At 41.1% G+C, this 22,848-nt stretch overlaps 1 protein-coding gene across 4 annotated transcripts in view; it reads left to right on the top strand.

The window, feature by feature from the left end:
• Window positions 1-22,848, top strand: part of B3GNTL1 (UDP-GlcNAc:betaGal beta-1,3-N-acetylglucosaminyltransferase like 1) — a 94,359-nt gene that overhangs the window by 23,623 nt on the left and 47,888 nt on the right. The window contains exons 1-2 of one of the 4 annotated variants that reach the window (XM_081895763.1): window positions 8,122-8,313; window positions 16,854-16,949. In XM_081895763.1, coding sequence (XP_081751889.1) covers window positions 16,884-16,949 — 66 coding nt within the window. In that variant the 5' untranslated portion in view covers window positions 8,122-8,313; window positions 16,854-16,883. Of the gene's footprint in view, window positions 1-8,121; window positions 8,314-16,686; window positions 16,950-22,848 lie in introns of those variants that run through there. The other 3 variants (XM_081895762.1, XR_014164245.1, XM_081895761.1) reach the window with 3 other exon arrangements.

The raw sequence follows: 22,848 nt of genomic DNA, 5'->3' as shown, positions 1-22,848 counted from the left end.
ATAGTTTTTGAGAACAGTGTGCCTCTATGTTATAGAACTCAGCTCAAGCAAAATCTTGTTGTTTATTCCCATGAAGATTTTTTTCCTCTAGGGAATCGTAAACCTCTGTTAGAATTTACTGAATCTGTATATTTTATGAGCACAGTTCATAGGCTTGTTACGTTATGGGCTCCATAAAAGGAGAGTTACTGTATATTGTTATACAGCTTTGCAGTCTCCAAAGCCGCTTAATGCTTCACATGTGATGTAATAAATATGTGTATGTCTGCAAATAACAGGATTTGTTTTGGGGGGAATGGAAAACAGGCAAGTATCTAATCATGTGTGGACAGTAAATTTATTATCAACCAGTTATTTGTCTTCACTCATTTTTTTATTGTTTTGTTGGGATGTAAACCAAAGGATTGCTCTTTTTTTATTCCCTGTGGAAAGTTGCAGCTCAACTCAAGAACCAGCTTATTTCTTCAAAAGAGAGAAAATAAGAACCAACAGTTTCAATATATTAATTTACTATACATTCTTAAATGCCAAATTCAGTGCATAACTAATGAAATCAAGGCAAGCTATGCCTGCAGGCTTACAATCTAAATGAAACATAAAACATGATGAGAAAGAAAAGGTGATGGAGAGGCTAAGGGAGACAACACAGGTACAAAAAGCCAAGACAAATAGACACATTTTTTAAAGTCTGGCAATATTGGGGGGCAGCGAATCCCAGCACTATATTGTTGGGAAAGGCCTGTAAAGGAGAGTTAGAACTGGATATCCCGGGTTAAAGAAATGACTTGTCCCTGAGGACTGAAGCATGCAATATGTTTTATAGTAGAACTACAGAAGAAAGATAAAGAAAAGTAAACACTGGTAGTTTATAATGAATTTGATAGGGTAGGAGAAAGTGAGGAAAACAGATAAAAGAGGGGGCAGACAGAGAAGATCAAACTGGTGCCACTGGTAAGTGAAAGTAGGTGGGGGGAAAGGCCAAGAGGATCACGGTGATCAAGATGGGACAGCCTTTTCTTAGCATACAGAGGCATCTGCATTCATTACCCAAGTTGGTTTTAATAGGCATAACCTACAAGAGCCATTTGTGTGCGCAAACCTTGTGGAATTGGAAGCGGAATTAAGCAAGAGGCCAGAACAGTGCGTTTTGCACAGGAACTGTTCTCCATAGATTCTTTTCTACCTACCCTTACAAGTTGTTTATAACTTTCCCAACAATTTATTGTATATTGAAGTCACTTGAATAAATATATAGCACTTTGAATTTACCCTTCTCCCCCTTAAAGATTGCTATTGGGCTTTCTTTTCTCAACTTTTTTCATATTCTTGTATTCAATAATATTAATTTTGCTTCTGATATATTTTCTATATGTGATAAACATGTGATAAACATCTACCCAGAATCATCATCATTATTTTATTTGTATGCCGCCTTTCCACAGTTAAAACAATGCTCAAGGCAGCTTAAAATATGAACTCTTAATATGAACAATGAACTCTTAAGTGAAAATTCAGCCAAATGCTGCTGTAGTTTGAAACACTATATTGACTATATTTTAAAAGACGTTATTGTATCCTCAAAGTGAAGGGGTCAGGCTTGGACATCATTATTTGTGAAGCTTCAATGTCAGCCACTTTTAGCCTCCAGACATTCATGCTTCCTAGCATAAATGTGTGGCGTCCTCTGTTCCTTGAAATATTATTTTTCCTACAGTTTTCGTCCTGGTTCTGGCAATAAACATGTGGTCTCAATTTTCCCAGCTGTTACTTCAAAACAAAACAAATCCTTACATTATTGTTCATTCCAAAATGTTTGAATGGGCCAAATCATGGTGTCATTATGATTTCTAAACACACAGGTAGCATGGGGTGGTTGGGTTTTGTCTCTATAGTTAATAAATATAAATAACTTAGCGATCAGATGAACACCCCACTCCAAAATGTTATTCAGAGCTGAATTGGAGCACGTATTAGAGAATCAAGGAATGAATAACGTGTGCTTTTTTTGTTACACTGAGAACTTTTTCCTACAGAGATGTAAATGTGGCATTAAATTTAAATGTTTTATTGTGAATAATGTGCTCTTTAAAACTGTATCTGTCGTACGCGACTGCACAAATGGCAATCAACCCCTCTCTTTTAGAAGAGAGATTTTGTGGTACCTGTTTAGTTTTCATTGTGGTACCTTAAAAGGGAGGAGACTGGTAGAATTGGTTGATTTTAAATGTTTGTGTTGTTTTTATAAGTGGAACTGTTTTCAATTGTTTTAACACTTGTTTTATTGTTGTAACATTTATTTGTTTTATAATTGTATTTTTAATTTTTTAATAATAATAATAATAATAATAATAATAATAATAATAATAATAATATATTTATACCCCACCCATCTGGCTGGGTTTCCCCAGCCACTCTGGGCGGCTTCCAACAAAACACTAAAATACTATAAACTGCATATATGACAAAATGGCTTTTAAATTGTTTAGAACTAGAAAATGAACGATAAAATTCATGTATAATGAACAGGTGCAATAACAATTCCATCAGATCATTAAAATATCCTTAATACAATAAGACAAACCAGTTACAAAGCATAACAACTAACACAATGAAAAAAAGATAAAACAAGTTTTGGCTGGCACCTGAAAATGTGTAATGATAGCACCAGGTGAGTTTTCCCAGGGAGAGCATTCTACGAGCTGGAAGCCACCACTGAAAAGGCCCGTTCTCATTTTGCCACCCTCCAGACCTCCTGTGGGTTATGTGTGACAGGACTGACTAACAGCTTGGTTTGGATGCATTGTTATAAAAGCATTTAAGGTTACAGAAAGGTTGTTTGGACATGCCATTCTTTTAATGTCAATTAGCTGCAAGTCTAAATTATCACCATCCTATAACATCATTAGAAAGGTAGTAAGCAATGCAGAGCACAGGTAGCTTTTATTATGTAGAAATGGTGGTGTTTTGAAATAGTCTGGTTGAGAATAGAGAAATGGAGTTTAAGATCTATTATCTGAATGATAGTGCCTTTGAAATGTCCTGAAGCTCTGGCCTCCCTGTGGGCTAGGAGTGTATAATAAATGAAAAACTGACCAGGCATTTCAGATAATCTTAGTGAAAAGGTGCTGTTTTACAGATTGCTGCTACCTATAAAACCATAATGGCTTTAGGCAATGTTCCTAGTCTCGGTGGAGATTTTTGAAATTCTTTCTGTTTCCTTATATGGATTGGATTCCTTTATTGAGGCATAGTCAAGAGGCTTCCGTGAACTCGGAGTTCAGAGTATGTGCATATGGCTTTGATAATAATGGATTCTCTCTTCCCCTAAGTGAGATGAAGGATATTAAGAAGTCAACATGAGTGGAATGGAGGATATTCCAAGAGTTTAATGCATGACAAGACAATTTATGCTACTACAGTTTGTAATTCTAAATTCTAAATAGAATTATCAATCACCAATAAGATATTGATTATTGCATGGTTATGTTAAATCCTATCAAAATCCATCAGTGATATGTCAAGGCTGCTTTTGTTGTTTCTTTTGCTGCTATTTGCTAGTTTTCTTGCCCACCCTTTACCATGAAGTCCCAGAGCAGTTTGCAACAATTTAAAAACGCATTATTAAGAATAGTTAAAATAGAATGCAGTCAAGAGAAGAGCAGGTCTTTAAAATTCTATCTCAGGTGTCAAAGACCACAGTAAACAGGTGTGTTTTCAGTATCTGACAAAAACTACATAATGAAAAGGCCGGGCACATCTCTCTGGGAACAAAGAGGACCTCTTCTTATCATCTTAACGCCCAAGAGCATCTATAGGGAATGAGGTTGCCTTTCAGATATTTGGGCTCTAAGTCGTTTAGGGCTTTAAACATTAATGTGAGTGAGCGTCTTGAATTGGGCTCCAAAATGAACTGGCAACCAACACTATGTAGGATTAGATTTTTTGTAGGTTCCTGGCAGTGCCTAAGGGTTTCTGGTGAGTTTTGCAACAGGTGAAGAATGCGAAGTTTGTGGGACAGGCACAGGTCCAAAATCAATAAAGCCGCCCTCAAGTAGAAAAGTAGTTTGACTGACCAAAAAAAGTATTGGGTGGGAGGGGTATTATAGGACTGGGCCTAGAATAAATTGCACCTGAACAAGGAGCATGTTTGACTCCCTACCCACTTCCACTTAGTTTTGCCAAATTGTGTGGCTTGTGCAGGTTTGCAAAAACCTAGTGGTGTCATAGGCTTTACTGCTCCCAGGCTTTCCCAGAAATGACAATGAAAAGCACCCAGAACTAGCAATTTACTACTTTGCTGCCAGTTCTTTCCTGTTCTGTTTTGGACAGTATGTTTGTATTTTTTCCCTCTTCAGCCGGAACTTGCTGGAACTCAGTCCTGGCACCTCAGGTGGGCTCCATTGCCATTCTAAGAGAACAAAGGCCTTGAGGTGTTCATAGTGAGTTCCAGCTTCTCTTTTTCTAGAAAAATAGCACTGTGCTTCTCTCTCTTTTTTGAGATGCTTCTCTTTTGTGGACATGTTACAGAATAACTATAACCTGACTGCTTATAGTATTAATAAATCCCAAAATCCATTTTAGGGCAGTATCTTTATTAAGCCAGCCAAAATTACTCAGGCTAGTGTGCAAGCTTCCAAATTCCCCAGAACTCTTCATCAATCTAGATAGTAAAAATGAAAAAGGGGTGGGGTGGGAGATTGTTGGGCAAGTTAGCTGTTCCTGCATTTTCAAACAGAATAAGTATTATATGATTATACTCCCTTGGTAATAGAGTGCCATTGATCCCTATATAAAGCTGGCTTGTTTTGAGACAGACCGCTCACCAAACTACTTTCTGCTCATATAAGTAGCAGGTTTCCCAGCCTTGATACCCAAGTTCATTTAAATATATATAAACACACCTGGAGATCTGAATTGGGGTTGAACCTGGGATCTTCTGCATTCAAACTGCCATAGCACCTAATCCCAAAAATCTAAGTAAGTGATTACGACACTTACAACAACCCTTGAAGGTAGGTTTTGTAGTCTGAGGGATAAAAGAATTGTCAGGTCATCCAGTGAATTCATGATGTGGAATCATAGCTCATGCTCTTAACCCTGATGCTGCACCATGCTGTTCGCGCCTGATTCTTAAGTTGCTTCTTTTACTCCTACAGTACCATGTTATGGTGTGCTATTTTATTTTCTACTCTGTAAAGCCTTGTTCTCCTGTTCCTAGTATTAAATGCTGCTTAGTCCTCAATGCATCCTGCCAGCACATGCCACGTTGACTTAATTGGGATTTACTGAATATTAATTTTTTTTTAAAAAAATATATAAAGCATTTATATATTATTTTTCAAGTTGTATCTAAATGGTGTAAATAAACCTCCCAAAGCGTACAATATTTGAAAAGCAATGTGGCACCAGTAAATATCAATACAATAAACAGGAGAAGATAGAGGCCTATTCTTTGTGAAGTAGGTGATCTACTTGAGGAGTCTTGGCTGCTCAAGGAGTACGCTTTGCTCTTTAGCACTGCCTGGGGAAAAAATCAAGGTAAAAGAGAAAGCCACGTGGTTTGGTCAAATTGAATTTGACATAGGCCAGTGGAGGCTCATTGTATGTAACTCTTGTTAAATAGAGTCCCTTTCAACTGTACAATTCTGTGACTCTAGGGTGTCATATGTTGAAATCTGTTCATCCAAGGATTCCACTAAATTCTTTATAATTTGATTAAAAGTAGAAACGGCACTTGTAACAATAGAGTACAAAGCATCACAAGCAAAATATTAAGATCTAGTTTCATATGAGTGATTCCTTTTTTTAAAAAAAATATTAAAGAATGAATTAGCCCAGTGAAACAAAAAGCAGGTGCACTTTAGTGGCTGAGTTGCTAGCTTTACTGGATGGGGAAATTCCTGCTTATAAATTCTCTTGAAACTTTGAATCTGGAAACTTTCCAAGCAGTGTAGGGGAACTTGTTAAGACGTGAAAGGTACCAGCATGCTTTTCAGAAGGTTGCAAGTGGCACGTCCCCTTTGCTCCTAGTGCCAAGCTATTTGAATCATGCACCTTATTACTGTATTTTAGATAAATGAGTGAGTCTTACCGCTTTAGAATTGGGCAAGTGAATTGGCGTCATCATGAATGTTCTTTATTAGGATACAGCTAGACCTGATGGCAGCATGACCCACATACATAAAGTGTGGGTGGGGTGTTTTTGTTTTGGCAATTTAAAGTCCAACATGGGCAAGAGAAGAGTGCTGCCCCCTGTCTGTAGTCATCCCCCAATGCCTTCTATTTGAAAGCAGTTTTTCTCCTAATAAGTGACACACAACACCATAGCTGTCAACTTACAGATTTGAAAATAAGGGACCAGCAGCCTCGAAAATAAGGGATCAGCAGCCAAAATAAGGGATTTTAGTCAACCAGCAGCCAAACGAGCAGCAACCCGGCAAAGGGGATGCAGCAAGGAAAACCACCGTCACCTCTCCGCTGGGAAGTGCTGAGCAAAGGCGAGTCCCCAGGCAACGAAGCTGATTTAATCGGCACAAGGCATGCAAGCTCCATCCCCCAGTCGTTCTTAGACTCCTCACTGGGTGAGCAACGCAGCCAAGCAACACAGTTGGAGCTTCCCTCCTCCCTGGCCGGCAGGGAGGGAGGGAGAGGAGCTGCTTCCTTTGAAACCCTGGAAATTTAAGGGACATCATCAATAAGGGACAGCAGCGGGACATGGCGCTGGGGTAAGGGACTGTCCCGCCAAATAAGGGACCCTTGACAGCTATGCACAACACCTTACGGGGATTCAGCAAAAAACCTAATTTTGCACACGGAAAACTGCAGTGCTGGCCTGTCTAGTTTGGCCCTTAAAAGGTGAAGCATAGATCACTTATAGCCACAATCTGTAGACAACCATTTTTTGTTTGTGTTACTACTAATTACTTCCCCCCCCCCACCCAATAATACTGCAAGATAGTTTATGGAATGGAAACATCTACCTCAGTAAATGTTCACATTGGAGAGATACGGCTGCAAATGTTTGAGTGCATAGAAATGTTGTGGGAAAGGAACATTTTCTTTTTTATGTTTAATTTCTTATTTAGAGTTAGAAAAATATTTAGGAGAGGCAAGAGCAAGTGAAATACTAAGAGAAAAAATATATATTCTAAATATATTGGCTTTATGTGTATTTAGTGCTCCATTAATTCCCCCCCCCATGTAGTCTTGTTATTTTGTTTAAACCTTTACTGTGAAAGTTGCTCCTGCAAAAAATGCTTTTGTCCCTTCGTTAACATGGTCAGAAATATTGCAACAGCTTGAAAATGGGAACACCTCTAATAAACCCCACTCCATCTTCCCTGGTCACTCCTGCTCACAGAGCTGTACAGCTCTTGTGTCCATCACTAGGCAGTGTTTGCAGAACTTGGCAATGGGCGATATAAGTGGGGAGATCTCCAGAATTGCTAAAGAAAAGCTGATGCGAATGAAAGTGATGGGGGATTGCTCATCTTCCTATTTAAGTGCACAATCCAGGGGTTCTGTATGCAGGCCAGTACAATGTGTCATTCTCAACAGGATTAGCATGAAGCCAGTAGACCATGGGTAGGCAAACTAAGGCCTGGGGGCCAGATCTGGCCCAATCACCTTATAAATCCGCCCCGTGGACGGTCCGAGAATCAGCGTGTTTTTACATGAGTAGAATGTGTGCTTTTATTTAAAATGCACCTCTGGGTTATTTGTGGGGCATAGGAATCCGTTCATCCCCCCCCAAAAGAAATTATAGTCGAGTCAGTTTATCTCCTGAGTCGAGGATGCTCTGAAACATAGTCAGTTGGTGTTTTTCCTCTGTAACCCTAGGAAATCAACTTTCTGTGGCTGACCAAGTCACAGTTTGCTAAAAATATGACTTAAGCTTCCTTGAGGCAAGGCAGAAAATGAAGAATAAACTTATTATCCTACTGAAGAAGCCAGATCTACTCCTACGGATTAATTCACAAAGTGTTTCATAATGCAGTTTTACCAGTTCGTCTTGCTGACTGCAGAACTTGGCATAGTTTACGTGTGTACGGGTGTCTTATCCACTTCTCATGATCACTGCACAGAACTTGAGAGTTCCCATTGCTCTAGGGTTTGGCAGTAGCTGCAGATGAGTAAATGCGTAGAAGTTTGAGATGCTAGGGGAAGTGTTATTCCCAGCTATTTAAAGAAGAAAAGACTGCTTTCATGTTCTTTGTTTTGTTTTATTTTTTAAAAAAACTGTGAAGAAGAGTGAACCTATTCCAAGCGTTTTCTCTCCCCCTGTTTCCTTTGTGTGTGTGTGAATGATGAGAGGTAAGTATGAGATTGAAAACCTCAAGCCACCTTGATTTTCTCTCTGTGCACAAAATTGAATGTTTCTGATCTTTCAGGGCTGGATCTTGTAGATTGCTAGAACATAACTTCAGAAATCAGGAAAATAAGAATTTGTTTACAGTGGTACCTCGGGTTAAGTACTTAATTCGTTCCGGAGGTCCATACTTAACCTGAAACTGTTCTTAACCTGAAGCACCACTTTAGCTAATGGGGCCTCCTGCTGCCGCCGCGTCGCCGGAGCACGATTTCTGTTCTCATCCTGAAGCAAAGTTCTTAACCTGAAGCACTATTTCTGGGTTAGCGGAGTCTGTAACCTGAAGCGTATGTAGCCTGAGGTACCACTGTATTTGTTTAGTGCATGTTTAATGCAGGCCTGGCCAGAATGCAGGCCTGGGCAGGATGCAGGGGCACAGCTGAGGCTGTCAGCCTGTGTGTGTCTGCGCGCGTGCCAATGTGTGGGTGTGTGGCAAACTGGGTCTTTTTCTGGATCTGGACCCGTCAAAGAAGTGTGTCAGTGAAACGCATTGCAAACTGTGTGTGAGAAATCAAGTAAGCAGAAACTGAACTCCACAGCGGCCTCTGGTGTCACAGTGTTAGAATGCATAAACAGTTCATATAAAGTGTTCTTGCTTTGGCAATGTAGCTGAGTCTTGGGACTCACCAAGATGTCAACTGTCTCTTCCAAGGCTGTATCTTCACACTGCGGCGCCAGTCCAAATAATGTGTCGGCAGAGCTGTGGCCTGGCCAGGATGCAGGACTGCATGGTGTACAAACCCATTAAAAGTGCAATAACAGCAGGGCCTTCAAACTTTGTTGTATCCACATCACCTCGTTCTACCACCTTCTGTGCACTGGGAGAGGAAGGCCTGAAGTGAAGCTTCCCATGCAATTAGGACCCTTCGTGCTTAGGGCTCTGAGTTCCCAAATGCCAAATAAGAAACAGCCTGTTTTTTAGAGCAGTGAAATAAATATCATTATCATGTACAGTTGGAATATTCTTAGTGTTCTGAAGGGGAGGCAATAATAGAGAATGGGGGCTGATAGTGTTGCCCCTAGGAATGTTCCACTCTCAGCAATACTCTAGTTTCATTGTAGAGGATAAAGTTGGGGTATGCAGATCTTGAAATGGGACTTTCTGAGTCAGGGGCCTAATCCAGGACTGTATGAAAATTGGTCTCGGGTATCTAGTTAGGTAGAGAAAGGAAAAGGCCTGTGGACCATTAGCTAATGTGACTGGCAGTCAGAGTGAGGCCTCCAGATTGACTAAGGGTAGATGTTATACAGTGGTACCTCTGGTTACGTACTTAATTCGTTCCGGAGGTCCGTTCTTAACCTGAAATCGTTCTTTAACTGAGGTACCACTTTAGCTAATGGGGCCTCCTGCTGCCACCAGGCTGCCGGTATGCGATTTCTGTTCTCATCCTGAGGTAAAGTTCTTAACCTGAGGTACTACTTCCGGGTTAGTAGAGTCTGTAACCCGAAGTGTTTGTAACCTGAGGTGTTTGTAACCTGAGGTACCACTGTACTAGGAGTCTGGCCTTCCATTGCTTAATGGAGCAAACCCTCTTAGATGTCTGCACTTAGAGTGCCGGTAAAGGGTAAAGTAAAGGACTCCTGGACAGTTAAGTCCAGTCAAAGGTGACTATGGGGTGCGGTGCTCATCTCTCTTTTAAGGTTGAGGGAGTTGGTGTTTTCCCACAGACAGCTTTCTGGGTTTTGGCCAGCATGACTAAACTGCTACTGCCACGTGGAGGACTATAACAAGTGCCAGAGCTCACGGAAACGCCGCAGCAGCGGTACCTATTTTATCTACTTTCACTGGTATGCTTTCAAACTTCTAGGCTGACAGAAGCTGGGACAGAGCAATGGGAGCTCACTGCTTCACTCAAGGTCAAGACATAGCTTAGACTCTCAGCTTCAGAAGACCCTGGAGCTGCAGGTGTGGCTATTGTCATGACAGAATGGCAGCCAGCCTGCACTCTTGCCCTTCAGAAATTTGCTCACTATTTACAGGATTGCACACATTGATTGCATACAAGTGCCCCAAAGCGGAAGTGTCCACAGCTCTGAAATTTTACATCTGCATGGGTTATACTGCTTGAAAGGTGCTAATTACTCTATGAAAAAAACCAAGTCTCTTAAGTTTCCCTCAAAATAAAGTTAACCTGATTTCCCAAATTGAAAACTAAACAGGCTGTTTAAAAATAGCCAACAGCACAGCCCACATGAGGCTGCACTACATTCAGACTGCAAGGAGTGCAGGAATCACATTTTAAATTCCCACCCCCCAACACACATAAAACTCCCTGGACAAGAAAAGTTAGCATATGAAAGAAAAGCGATCTGACCTCGATTTTCTCTCTCTAACATGCCGATTTCTCTGAACAGGGCATTCAGACATGTGTTTCCTCACTAGGGATAGAGGAAAAATCCATTTTAAGTGGATTTATACACAGAATCTGACAGCTGTAACATGATTAAGCTTTGCTGTCACTGGATTGACGCTTATATTGAGCATTGTTTTACATCCAAGCTGCTCATACATTGCTGGGTATTTGAAAACCGACCAATATATCTAAATTTGTATGCAAAAGTATATATAATATACATAAGTCTAAAGTCAAGCCCTATGCTCACCTATACTTCTACAGTGTGCGTACATTGTTCTGTCTGTCTGTCTATCTGCCTGTCTGTCTATCTATCTACCCACCCTACCCCATACACCCCAGAATATATGTGTATATATTGAATAATTCATGTAGTATGTTGCAATTGTTCATATTTTTAGTGGATCAATGAGGGTGCCGGGACTCATTTCTCATTGAGATTAATTAGTGAGACAGGAAATGGATAAGCTCAGCATTGAGATTAAAGAAAGCTCCCTATACTTCACTTTGATATGGGATCCATCTATGCTATGAAATAGTACAGTCTGTATTACATAGGGTGTTTTGTTCAAAGTGGGGTTTGTCTCTGTGAATGTTTTCAGAAATGATCTCTGTTCCAGTGATCAAGTCATTGTTCATAACACTTGGACCCTTTTGGTGTCATTTAGTCTTGGTTAATTTTTTTATAGATTTCATTTATTTCAGTTGAGTCTGTGTACTGCATCAGTGTGCATAGGATTGTGGCAAATGTTTTTACATATGTACAGTATTTGTAATCAGCTTGCTTCTTAATGTGGGATGCTTATTTTAATGTATAAATTTGACTATGCTTTTTCAAAAAAACTTACTGAGTATCTTCATGTAAAGAAACATTATTTTTTTCCTAGTCATAGTGTGGGCTGAACACAATAAATGTGATTTATGCAAACTCTTGCCAAGAATGGTTCCATTGATCTACCCTGACATGCATGATTCACAGTGTGCCTGACTGATAAAACTGCTCCCTCTTCTGTTCAGTCACAGTTATTTCTATGACTCTAATTATTATTCAGAGTGAAATATTTAAATGTTTATGCTACAGAAACAGTTATAGAACTGTATTTCAACAGATTTTGAATGGGACCCCAGATGAGTTGTCTGTGGTTTGATCAGAATGTGGTACTAGAATTTGGTGAGTTCCATTTTAAAAATAAAACATAAAAATATGACCTGCAGCTTCTTCTTACACTCTATTTTATGCCCACATTTCGTTTGAGTACCTTATACTCTCAGTCTGTTTCCAGAAACCCTGTCTATGTCTGAACTCACTTTTCATCCAGTTTTGTCTTGTTGATTCTTTGCGTATGTTTCTGTATTCAAGTCTGTGACAGTTGGGCAGATGTTGAGGATCATCATTCAGCCCAGTGTTGACAGAATTATTTCAGGCCACTGTAAAAGAGCATATTGTATTATAGGTCAGATGTATGCATTTATGTTCAACATGGTGAGTATTCTGCTACCCTCTAGAGAACATTGTGACCTCCAGGGTTCCCTCGTGACCTTAGAGAGGAAGTAGGGATCATTACCACAGGGTACCTCAGATACATCAGAACAACTTGAGGGACAATCTCCGCCCCATTACAATTGCCTCTCTCCATGGTTGGGAGGATAGCTGAGATTTGTCGGGTGCTTCCATTCCAGCGTTAACATGAAAAATGCCATTCATCTTCTCCAGCACTGAGCTTGCTTTTATGCTGTTTCCAAGTAGTATGATTCCAAGAATGTTCCCATAAGCTTCTAGGGAGATGAGAACTTGGAGCTCAGGAGAAGAACCTGACTTGGTGCTGTGCTTCGTAAGTGTACTACAGTGGTACCTTGGGTTACATACGCTTCAGGTTACATATGCTTCAGGTTACTGACTCTGCTAACCCAGAAATAGTACCTCGGGTTAAGAAATTTGCTTCAGGATGAGAACAGAAATTGTGCTTCAGGTTAAGAACAGTTTCAGGTTAAGAACGAACCTCCGGAACGAATTAAGTACGTAACCATAGGTACCACTGTACATGATGAGAGCCAAACTCTACCGTATGGGGGAGAGTGTGTGTCTTAGCAGTGAAAAATTCCTGGGAGGTCATAACACTTCTAACCCTCAGGGCTCCCCAGATTTGTGGCTGTCGGTTGGGGAAGTGTGCGATCACTTTAAGTTATGTACTTTCTGGTGGGTGTCTTGGCATTTGGGTACCATGGATCTCTTTTGCTTTCTGGAATAATTAGAAAATCAACCTCAGAGCTGGTGCCTCTTGGGTGATTCATTCATTGATCTCAATTGTTCTGCTAATTAGGTTGTATTTCTTGATTGAAACTCATATCTGAAGATCCGCTCTCCTCTTCCCTTCATATTGTTTCGGAATCTCTGTTGAAGTTTCCATGGATCATTGTTTGTGAAGAAAAACACACACACACACACACACACACACACACACATATATATATCCTTGATTTGTCTAATCATACATTACTGTTCATTTTTCACAGGTAATCTGTTTTCATATTTAAGGCTGCTGAAGCAGTATTTTGCTCCAGTAGGCTTAGCGATTGTTATCCTTACCCTTATGTATTAGTGAATGTGGTCTAGTAAAGTATCACGTCACCTGTAGTTATGTTGTTATTTTAATTTAGTAGTCATCTCCCTGGTGATTAACTACAAACGGATGAGCATCCCTTACTGTGCCTAAGCTGTCTTTCTTTGTGAGATGATTATATCATCTCGAGACACACCTGTGTGGCCTCAAATATCTATGTATTGCGAATTGTCCTGAGGCAGTTGAATATCACAAGGCCTTCTTTTCTACAGTGGGTCTTTCAGGATTAATACAATTGCTGCTTTTTTCATTCTGGGATCTGAACATTCTATGTTGGGATTTGTATTGATTCCGCTAAGAATGATTAGTGAGCACAGACTGTATTAAACCATAAAACCAGAGAGCTGCGGCTGCTCAGTCTTAAGAAAGAAACACACTGAAAGTATGAGATTGTTAGGGCTAAATGGTTTAACAGATTATGACCCTAAATTGTTAAAATTGCCTCACAATTAGACTATTTTCTGCTCAGGAAGCTTTGTCCTGCCAGTTTGCAGAGTGTCAGCTGCGAGAAACAGAGTATGTTGAAGACCTTCATGGCAGCCAGAAGGGTTTCCACGAATAGCATTTCAGCAAAAATCGGGAAGTGCAGAGCAGTCGTGCGTTTTTCTACAAATCCACAAGGCCCCTGTTTTATATATGCTGTGCACTGTGCAGTATCTAGCATCTAGCACAGATGACTTTGTGATAAGCCCAGCTTCCATTATTATTATTATTATTATTATTATTATTATTATTATTAAATAAATCTTGGGTGTATGGGAGGAACTGCACTGCACTATGTCAGTTGTTCCATCAGTGCAAGACTTTCAGCCAGAGGTGCTGAGTTGCACCCAACATGGGGCTATCATGTGTGTGTGATGTCACGCAATGTGCATTGGGAGGAGGCCACCACAAATCTATAGATACTTGTCTCATTTATTATTGGTTACTACTTTTTATTGTAGTTTTGTTTTTCTGGCTACAGCTCATGGTTAGTGTGGAAGGAGCTTAACCATGCATCCTAGTACAGTCAACATGCTTAACCAAACCTTGGCTTAGCTCAACTCAGGGGCCCAGGGGAGAGCAAAACAACTGTGAGCTCCTTTTCTGGAGCCCACACAGTCTGGTCCTGGTAAGCCATAGTTTGCCCTACGATGTTGTGTGAGTCAGGCCAATGTGCCTTTTACTAGGATCCTTGATTTGAACATAAACAGTAAGCTGGGATTCTGTAGAAGCGCAGCTGAACTTTGTCACAGTTCTTTTCCCAGCCATATGGAAAAAGGAGAAGGGAGCATATGAACTGCACTTGGGCTCATTGAGGCTTGCCCATATAAAGTGGTACATTGGGTTACATCCACTTCAGGTTACATACGTGTCAGGGAACTGCCATCGGAACGAGAGGAGGAGGCGAGGCTCCACGACGATGCTGCAGAGGGGCCAATAGGGAGAGAGGCAGGTCTCCTGTTGGGGAAGAAAATCAGCGCAACACCAGGAATGGAGGGGGCCAATGGGGGAAGCAGAGAGCAGGCTCAGAGACTCTTCACTGGACACCAGCGGGGAGAGCACAGGTCCTCCGCTACCCACGCCCTCCCTGCGCAGGGAGAGTAGGAGGAGACTGGGCGTCAAACAACTTTTATGTTGGAAAACGTTGAAGAAACGCCCACTGTCGGATTCTGCCAGCGACTGAACAGCCACAAAGTGAGGGGCTGTCCAGCCAGGAAAGGTTTAACCAGGCCACCTAGCCAGGAGTGGCGGCAACTTACGCACGAGCAACCCCATATAACCATCACAATACGCTTCAGGTTACAGACTCCGCTAACCCAGAAATAGTACCTCGGGTTAAGAACTTTGCTTCAGGATGAGAACAGAAATCGTGCTCCGGCGGTGCGGCAGCAGCAGGAGGCCCCATTAGCTAAAGTGGTGCTTCAGGTTAAGAACAGTTTCAGGTTAAGAACGAACCTCTGGAACGAATTAAGTTCTTAACCTGAGGTACCACTGCAGTGCTAAACCATAGTTTAGCCTCAGATGTTATGTGTTCCATATCACTTGAAAAATAGGGATGCTAGTGTAGATTTAGGAAGCTGGTGTTAATGTTAGCCTTTAGAAGTTTTAATACTAGCGGTACCATCAATAAATTGTTTCGCTATGGAGGAAAAAGCATTTTCAATGAATAGAAAGCAGTCCTTTTGTTTTATATGTCTTTGTCTGCTTAACCAGCTCATAGAATATCTTTGTTTAATACTTAAGGCAGAGTGCATCATGGTTCTTTAACTTCTTGTCAACAAGATTAGTCTATAAACTTACTAGACATTTGGTCTTGTATTAATGGAATGAACAGGTTTACCTTACATAATCCGGATATTCTGGTTTATTTCAACACTAGGTTTGAAACATATTTGTTTAAAGCAGAAAAGGGCGATTATAAACCTTCCTGGTTTTGTTGGTATTACTCAGTGAAGCTGTCAACATTAAAAAATATACAAATTATGGGCTACATTCATTGTATTTCCAAGACACTAGTTTCATTCAGATATATTTTTTCCAGGTACCAAAAGGCTATCTGTGTTCATATGTGTGTACATGCTCAAATATTTTCTGTTTGGTTTGCATGCAAGTCAGTACTTTCCATTGGCTGTTAATTTTGGCATGTTCTTTGCAAATAGTAAAGCACCCAGGTGTGCTTGATTCACAAGAACTCCATTTCCGAACCCAAATCTTCAAGGTTTATAGAGATCTTGCTACACACCACTGAGGAGCAAATAGATGTTTGCTTGAGCAAGCAGTCTTAGCAAACCCCATGGTCAGGTTGCTATTTGAGGGCTTCTTCATAAATGCTGCACACAGAAACAAAAATATACGTAGAGAATGCAAATCAATCTCTGGACAGAATATAGCATTTATTGTGTAAACTGTGATGTAGAGTGTGTGTGTGTTTTCTACACACATGACTTGGGACACAGCGACTTAGAAGGGTAGACTGGATAAAATGCTTGGAGACTCTTGAGTTTTGTTCTGCTTTGCTTTGTTTTTAGTTGAAACAAGTCACGAGTGTAGAAGGAGTCAGGCCAGAGGAGTGGATGTCCCCCACGTGGGGGGGGGGGGAGTGGATGTCATAATTTCCTAATTTAAATTCCCTCCCTGTACACCCCTCCAAAGGTACTGCTTACCTAATAGGGGGATACTGTACAGAATTTTTGGGAGGGGAAGGGGGGGCAAGAAAAGAACAGAGAAAAGTTTACATTATTGCATTCCTCAGCCTGTTCCACTAATCTTGCTCCTCCTCCATCATCCATTGCTCCTTTGAGCTAAGAAAAATGAAGCACATGAGATATTGTATCCCAGCATCTCTTATAATTTGTCCTTGTACACTGCTCATAACAGGGAAAAAGTTTATGCCACACTTGCTACAGTATGCATTCTATTAGATTAATGTCAATGAAGGAAATTGTCGTGCGCATGGTTTGTAGAACATACTTGTTAAGAATGGGACTCTTTATAGTAATAGTGTGTGCTTTTATGCTCCTTTTTCAGGTTTTTACTTCCCATGGACCAACTGTAATTATGCCAACTTGGTTCTGTTCCCGAGAATGGTTTTGTCATGTGGGCAGATTTGATGAAGCGGGAAAGGTAAGCACTGTGAAGACGAGCAAAACCTTAAGTGTGGTTTAATGTTACCTGTGCTGAACTCTCAAGTACAGCTGGCACCCCCCTTCAAATAGAGAGTTGAGGTTGTACCTAATTAAGATGCCCTCTTGGCTCCCATACAGTAATTGGAACACAAATGAAAAATGCATGAGCAGACAAAAATGAAGGGGCAGATCTGTTTCCATGAATTTATTTCCATAGTGTTAAAAATGATAACATTGCCATTAGCAACATTGCCACTGGGAGTGTGTCCAAAGGTGCTGGTACTAGTATGGAACCATTTATTGGCTATGTTCATATGTAACACTGCACCAAAGCAAGGCTTAAAGCAAAAGTGCTGGCTTCCATGGAGCCTCCTCCCCATTTCCTTTAGCTCAGTGCGGTGTGGGATTGTGTTTAAGCTTTCTGCTCCTTAACCTTGATGTGCAGTTGAGGTTTCTTCTTGGCTACAGATCATGGTCAAGGTGCTGTACCAAGAAGTACCAAGAAGTACCAGATTGAAGTGCCAATGAGGAATGTGGTTCTAGGACAGGATTTCCCAAGCCTGGGTCTCCAGCTGTTTTTGGACTGCAACTTCCACTATCCCTAGCTAGCAGGACCAGTGCTCAGAGATGACAAGAACTGTAGTCCAAAAACAGCTGGAGACTCAAGTTTGGGAAACCCTAAAGAGAGGCCAAATGACCTTTGGTCCCAGCCACGCTGATGGAGTGGACCTCTCTTGTCTCCTCTTTCACTCTGATGCAACCAAATGGAACGCTCTTGGCAGAAGATGGTTCTAGAAAATGAAAAGCAAAATGACACTTTATCCCCACAAGGCCGATGGAGTGGGCCTCGCTATCTCATATTCTCCTGAAATGTAAAGAGGTGGGATATAACCTGACCATGTTTATACAAAGATAGACTTATTGCCTGAACAAGTAGTGCAAGCTTTATGTTCATAGGGGAAACAAAGTACACACATGACACTGAGGGACAACGCTTCTTCCTTAGAAGCCACTTTCCTCTCTAGGGCAGATGAAGACTGCATAGTGTTCTCCCACCAACTACAGCCCTAATATTAGGAGGGATGCCTCACCACAGGAGAGAAAATGCCACAGAAATGAGGGAAGAGAAACACCCCCAATTTATCAGATGCTATGTTAAGTAATCATCTCCTTTCCTTCTTTTAGTATCTAGCAGAGTAACTTGCAGGTGTCATGTTGCTGCCAATAACTATAGAAACAGACTGAAACGTCTACATTCCAGTATTGCCATGCACCAAAAAGTCTCCATAGCTGCAACCTGCTTTTCTCATTTGTGACTAAATCTGTACACCTGCTCTTCAAATGTTAAAATGAAAGGCATACACCAGAGACATGAAATAAAGATCTTATTACGTAATACACTTAGCATGCATGATCAAAAGCTTTTTGCAGATCCCTTTGATAGCATTTCCTCCATCTACATTTATTTTAAAGCTGTAGTGGGTTCTTCTGCAGCTAACGTGTGATTCCCAAGTTTCAGAACGGTGTTAATTTATTAAGGGAGACGGGAGTTACTGCAGCAGTCTTGTGACATCTTAAGAACAAACAGATTTATTGTGAAATAAGCTTTGTGGATGATGAAGCAGACTCTAATCTACAAATGTTTACACTACAATAAACCTGTTTGTTCCTTATAAAGTCCCAAGATTTCAGGTTGCAAGGTAAGGCTCCACTATGTCTTTAAATAGGTCAGTAAGGAGGACTGTTTTGTAGTATTGATAGGAGGCCTTTCCTAATTTACGGGAGTTGAGTTTTCTGTGATAGCCTTGATTGAGAAAACACAACTTTTACTGCTCAATAAGTACAGTTCAATAAGTGTAGCTTTTTTGTGCTTTTGAACCATTTCCATTCTGAATTGTTTACCTTTCTGGCCTTCCCTCCTTCTAGTCAGCCTCTGCTGGAGACTGAGTAATTCAATCACTCCTGATGCAGAGAATTCCTGTGCTCCTCAGAGGAGGATGTTGAATTCCCCACAAGTCATTTCTGTAACCTTCTTTTCATTTCAAAGCATGCGCAAATCAATAACCCATGCAGGAAGATGAATGATGGGGATGGTATCCTTTTTCGTACTCTTACGTGCTAAAGCAGAAAAGAAAAGTTGAGTATTCATAAGAGCGAAAGATGCCGCTCTTACAGATTCAGAAAAGAGTGCTTAGCAGAGGTGTGTGAAACATCGATCTTTGCTTGAGACTTTAATACATTTTATCCCCGGTTTTCTAGACATCCCCATGGTCTATAGTTATCTGCCAGAAGTTCTGCCTCTGGCTTATGCGATATCTTCCCTCATTATTTCCAGACTTAATGTTAGGCATGTCAGTTTTCAAAAATCTTCAGGAGAGAGTAATTTTTAATGAATCCCAAGAACAATAGTATATTGGATGCTGGTAGTGTTTCAACTGCAGCCTGTGAATTAAGTGGCTTTGTCCTTAATTTTGTTTTTCTCCTTACAAGTAACCAGGAATAAATCTACAGAGCTAAGCTGCAATATGTAATTCGGTGAGGATTATTAGAATAGTTTCACTTCTGTTTTGTTAGTCAAAGTGGGAGAGTGTTGTTGTTGTTATTTATTATTTAAGCCATGAAATGGGAGGGAAATATTTGGTTCAGCTTTGCCTTCTTTTTTTAAAAAAGAAGAAGCTGAATTAAAGTATTGTAAGGTTGTCAAATGATTTGTCAAGGGGCTCTAGGGAAAAATCAAGACAAAACGCAGACTCTGATATTCTTGGCACATTATGGGTAAAACTGAACAGAGATCTGCACTTGAGATGTGTCCAAGAAAGAAAGTGCTGGAGCCAAATAAATTAGGCTTATGAACTGCTTTAAAACAAGCCCTTTTAGCAACGTGTCTTGATAACATGTTACTAAGCATGCTGAGGTAGTCACTGAATTTACACCGCTTTCCATGTTTAATTAGAGCATTGTTTGCCAGTGCTGTTCACATATTTCTGTTTGGGAGACTAATCCTTTAACTTTATTTCCCAAACAATGTAGCAATTATAACTTCATCACAGATTTCCTGTTTTAGGATCAGGTCAAAATGATTTAAAGGCCTATCGGGACAGGACAATGGGGTTCAGTCACACAGCTAGCAAGAGGCTTAGCAGGATTTGTATAATTCTGGGGGAGCGGTTTTTAAAACAGTCTAAGCATGAAATTAATGTGCTGGGTCTCCGGTGAGCATGTCTCTGCTGAGATTTAAAGCACCTATGAAACTAAAATTTTGCTACAGGCCCAACACAGGCATGCATACAAATACGCAAAGATAAGCAACAGTTAAGTGAGGGCTGTACCCTCCTGCAATTGGTTTACAGGTACATGATTAGAGGACATGCATAGGAGACTGTCACTGATCAAGCCTCTGACCCATCCACTTGGCTTTTGTATGCTTTGCTTCAGCTTAAGCCAATTGTTTTTTCTGAGGTCAAATATGTCCTCTGCCAGATACACATTGAACTTTGTATCTCTATATTCAGTCTGTGTGCTGTTATCATTTCCACGGACTTAACCTGGACTGTCTGAAGCACATTTGATTCTTTCTACAAGTCAATCTTAGACTCGATTCTTTAATTTTAATGCTTCCAAGTTGGTAGTATTGGACTGAGTTTCAATCAGTTCAGTGGGGCATTTAGGATTTCAGCATTAGTCTATTGAGGTGAATTTTTGTATTATATATCTTTTGAAGGATATCTTTTGAATCAAGTTCGTGTGATGTTACTGTTTGCACATTATTCCTCTCCTGATAAGTCTTGCCCACAAGCATTCAAGAGGCCATGGGTTGTAGTCATCTAGCTTCTTAACTCAGACAGATTAAAAGTATTGCTCATGACTAACTTAGGTCCATAAATTTCATTGGGGCTATGTGGGTGTATCCAGGCACTTGTGCTTACATCTGGTGATACTGCACTTTCACTATTGGGATACATGGCCAGTGGGTCTGGTGCTTAGCTGCTGAACCATTACATATGTAATAAATACGCTGGCCAAGTGTGGATGCGCAGGCTGAAGCTGCTTCTTCCTGGAACAAAGAGAAAGTTAGGATCTGCATCTAGACCTGGCCAACATCATTTCTCCCCTGGCTACCTATTAAATGCCCATCATTATTGGGTTAAAAATGTTTAGGCATCAGCACCAGATTTCTGAGCACTTGGAATATTTCTAGCTCTGTCTTCTGCAGTCCTTTTTTTTTACTGCACTCATCTACTTTGTTCCACTGTTTACATCCACCAGACATGGTCGATGAAGAATTGCACAATATGGAACTTGATGAAAATAATTGCATCATATGTGTGTGTGGGGGGGAGAACCTTAAGTACTCGGTACGGTATGTAGTGTAATGGAATCTACAAATAGGCATGTGACCTTGGGTAGCAAGCTGCTAGATAATTAGAACCAGGTGCCTAACTTGACTTAGCTTGGAGCGTGACATGAGGAACAGAAGCAGGTTTAAATTTTGCAGTTGACACAAAGCAACACCACAGAGTTGAGCACAGGGGAAGCATAAATCTAGCTAGATGGTAGGTTGAAGGAATTCTGGTTTTCTCCTTCTGGCGGTTATGTCTTCTTTCACCCTCCCACAGCGCAGTTTTGTTACTGCCCACCGTGTTACTTAATACACCTATTAATACAAATTATAGAAACCTGAATACAATATCTTTCATGTAAGGGCTGAAGCTCAGAGGTAGAGCGACTGCTTTGCACACAGAATGTCCCAATCCCCAATCTCCAAGTAGGCCTGGGAGAGACCCCATCTGAAATCTTGCGAAAGCTACTGCCAGTCGGTGTAGACATTACTGAGATAGATGGACTTAATGCATTGTACTCATTAACCATTATTTGCATCTATTAAAAGTTGTGTGGTTTTTTTTTACTAGGGGCTCTGCTCCTGCTTGCTCCACTCAACCAACCCCATCTACCGCCATTCCAACTCACAGCTCTTTATCCCTTACCCCAAGTCCCACAGCTCCATCCAAACCCGCAGTCAGAAGCAAGCCAGCAGTAAATCATACTGCGCAAGTTGGAGCGAACTCTTTATTAGCAAAAACACGATCTGCGCAGGAGTGTCAGGCCTAATCAGCACAGCAACTCATCTCCAGTAGGTCTTGCCCCCATGGAGACGTTGCTGAGACTGAAGGTCCCTGCCTCCCGACAGCTACCTAAGTCCCCTCCGCTCCAGGCCCCCCCCCAAGCAAAGGGAGGCAGCAACTGCCCATTGCCAATTTCTCCTCCCCCCTTTTCATGCTTCTTCTGGTTCTTGGAGACAAGGGAGAAGAGGAGCTTGTCTCAGCAGGAGGGGGGGAGACACTTGTGCCTCTTCACCAGCCAGATTCATTTTCGCCTTTTAGCCTCCCTTCTTCCCTGCTTCAGCTTCTGCCTTCGATTCTGGACTTCTTTCTGCCACAGACTCCCACCTCACTAAGCCTCCTTACCCCTTCAGCTTCCTCCTCTTCCCCGTTTTTTCCCCTCGTTTCCCTCGTCATCATTTTCCCACCACTGGTAAAACCAGATCTTTAATATTTCTAAACAATATAATTAACTGTGCCTCTGGCAATTCATACCCTCTTATAAGTTTAATCTCATTTATTGCAACTTTCCAAAATACCACAATTTTAGGGCATGACCAAAAATACGAATATATCAGCACGCAATGCTCCACACCTCCAAAATGTATTAGCTACGCTGTTATATATATGTAGTTAATGGGACTGAAACTGCCTTGGTCGCGCTGGTTGATGATCTCCGGTGGGCTAGGGACAAAGGTGAGAACTGTTTCCTACTTCTGCTGGATCTCTCAGCGGCTTTTGATACCATCAACCATAACAGCCTTCTGGACCGTCTAGAGCAGTTGGGAGCTGGGGGCA

Source organism: Podarcis melisellensis, assembly GCF_964234715.1.
Source record: "Podarcis melisellensis genome assembly, chromosome: 2".
Lineage (NCBI taxonomy): Eukaryota > Metazoa > Chordata > Lepidosauria > Squamata > Lacertidae > Podarcis > Podarcis melisellensis.
Note: the sequence above shows the minus strand (reverse complement) of the source record. Positions and strands in the feature narration are given on the sequence as shown.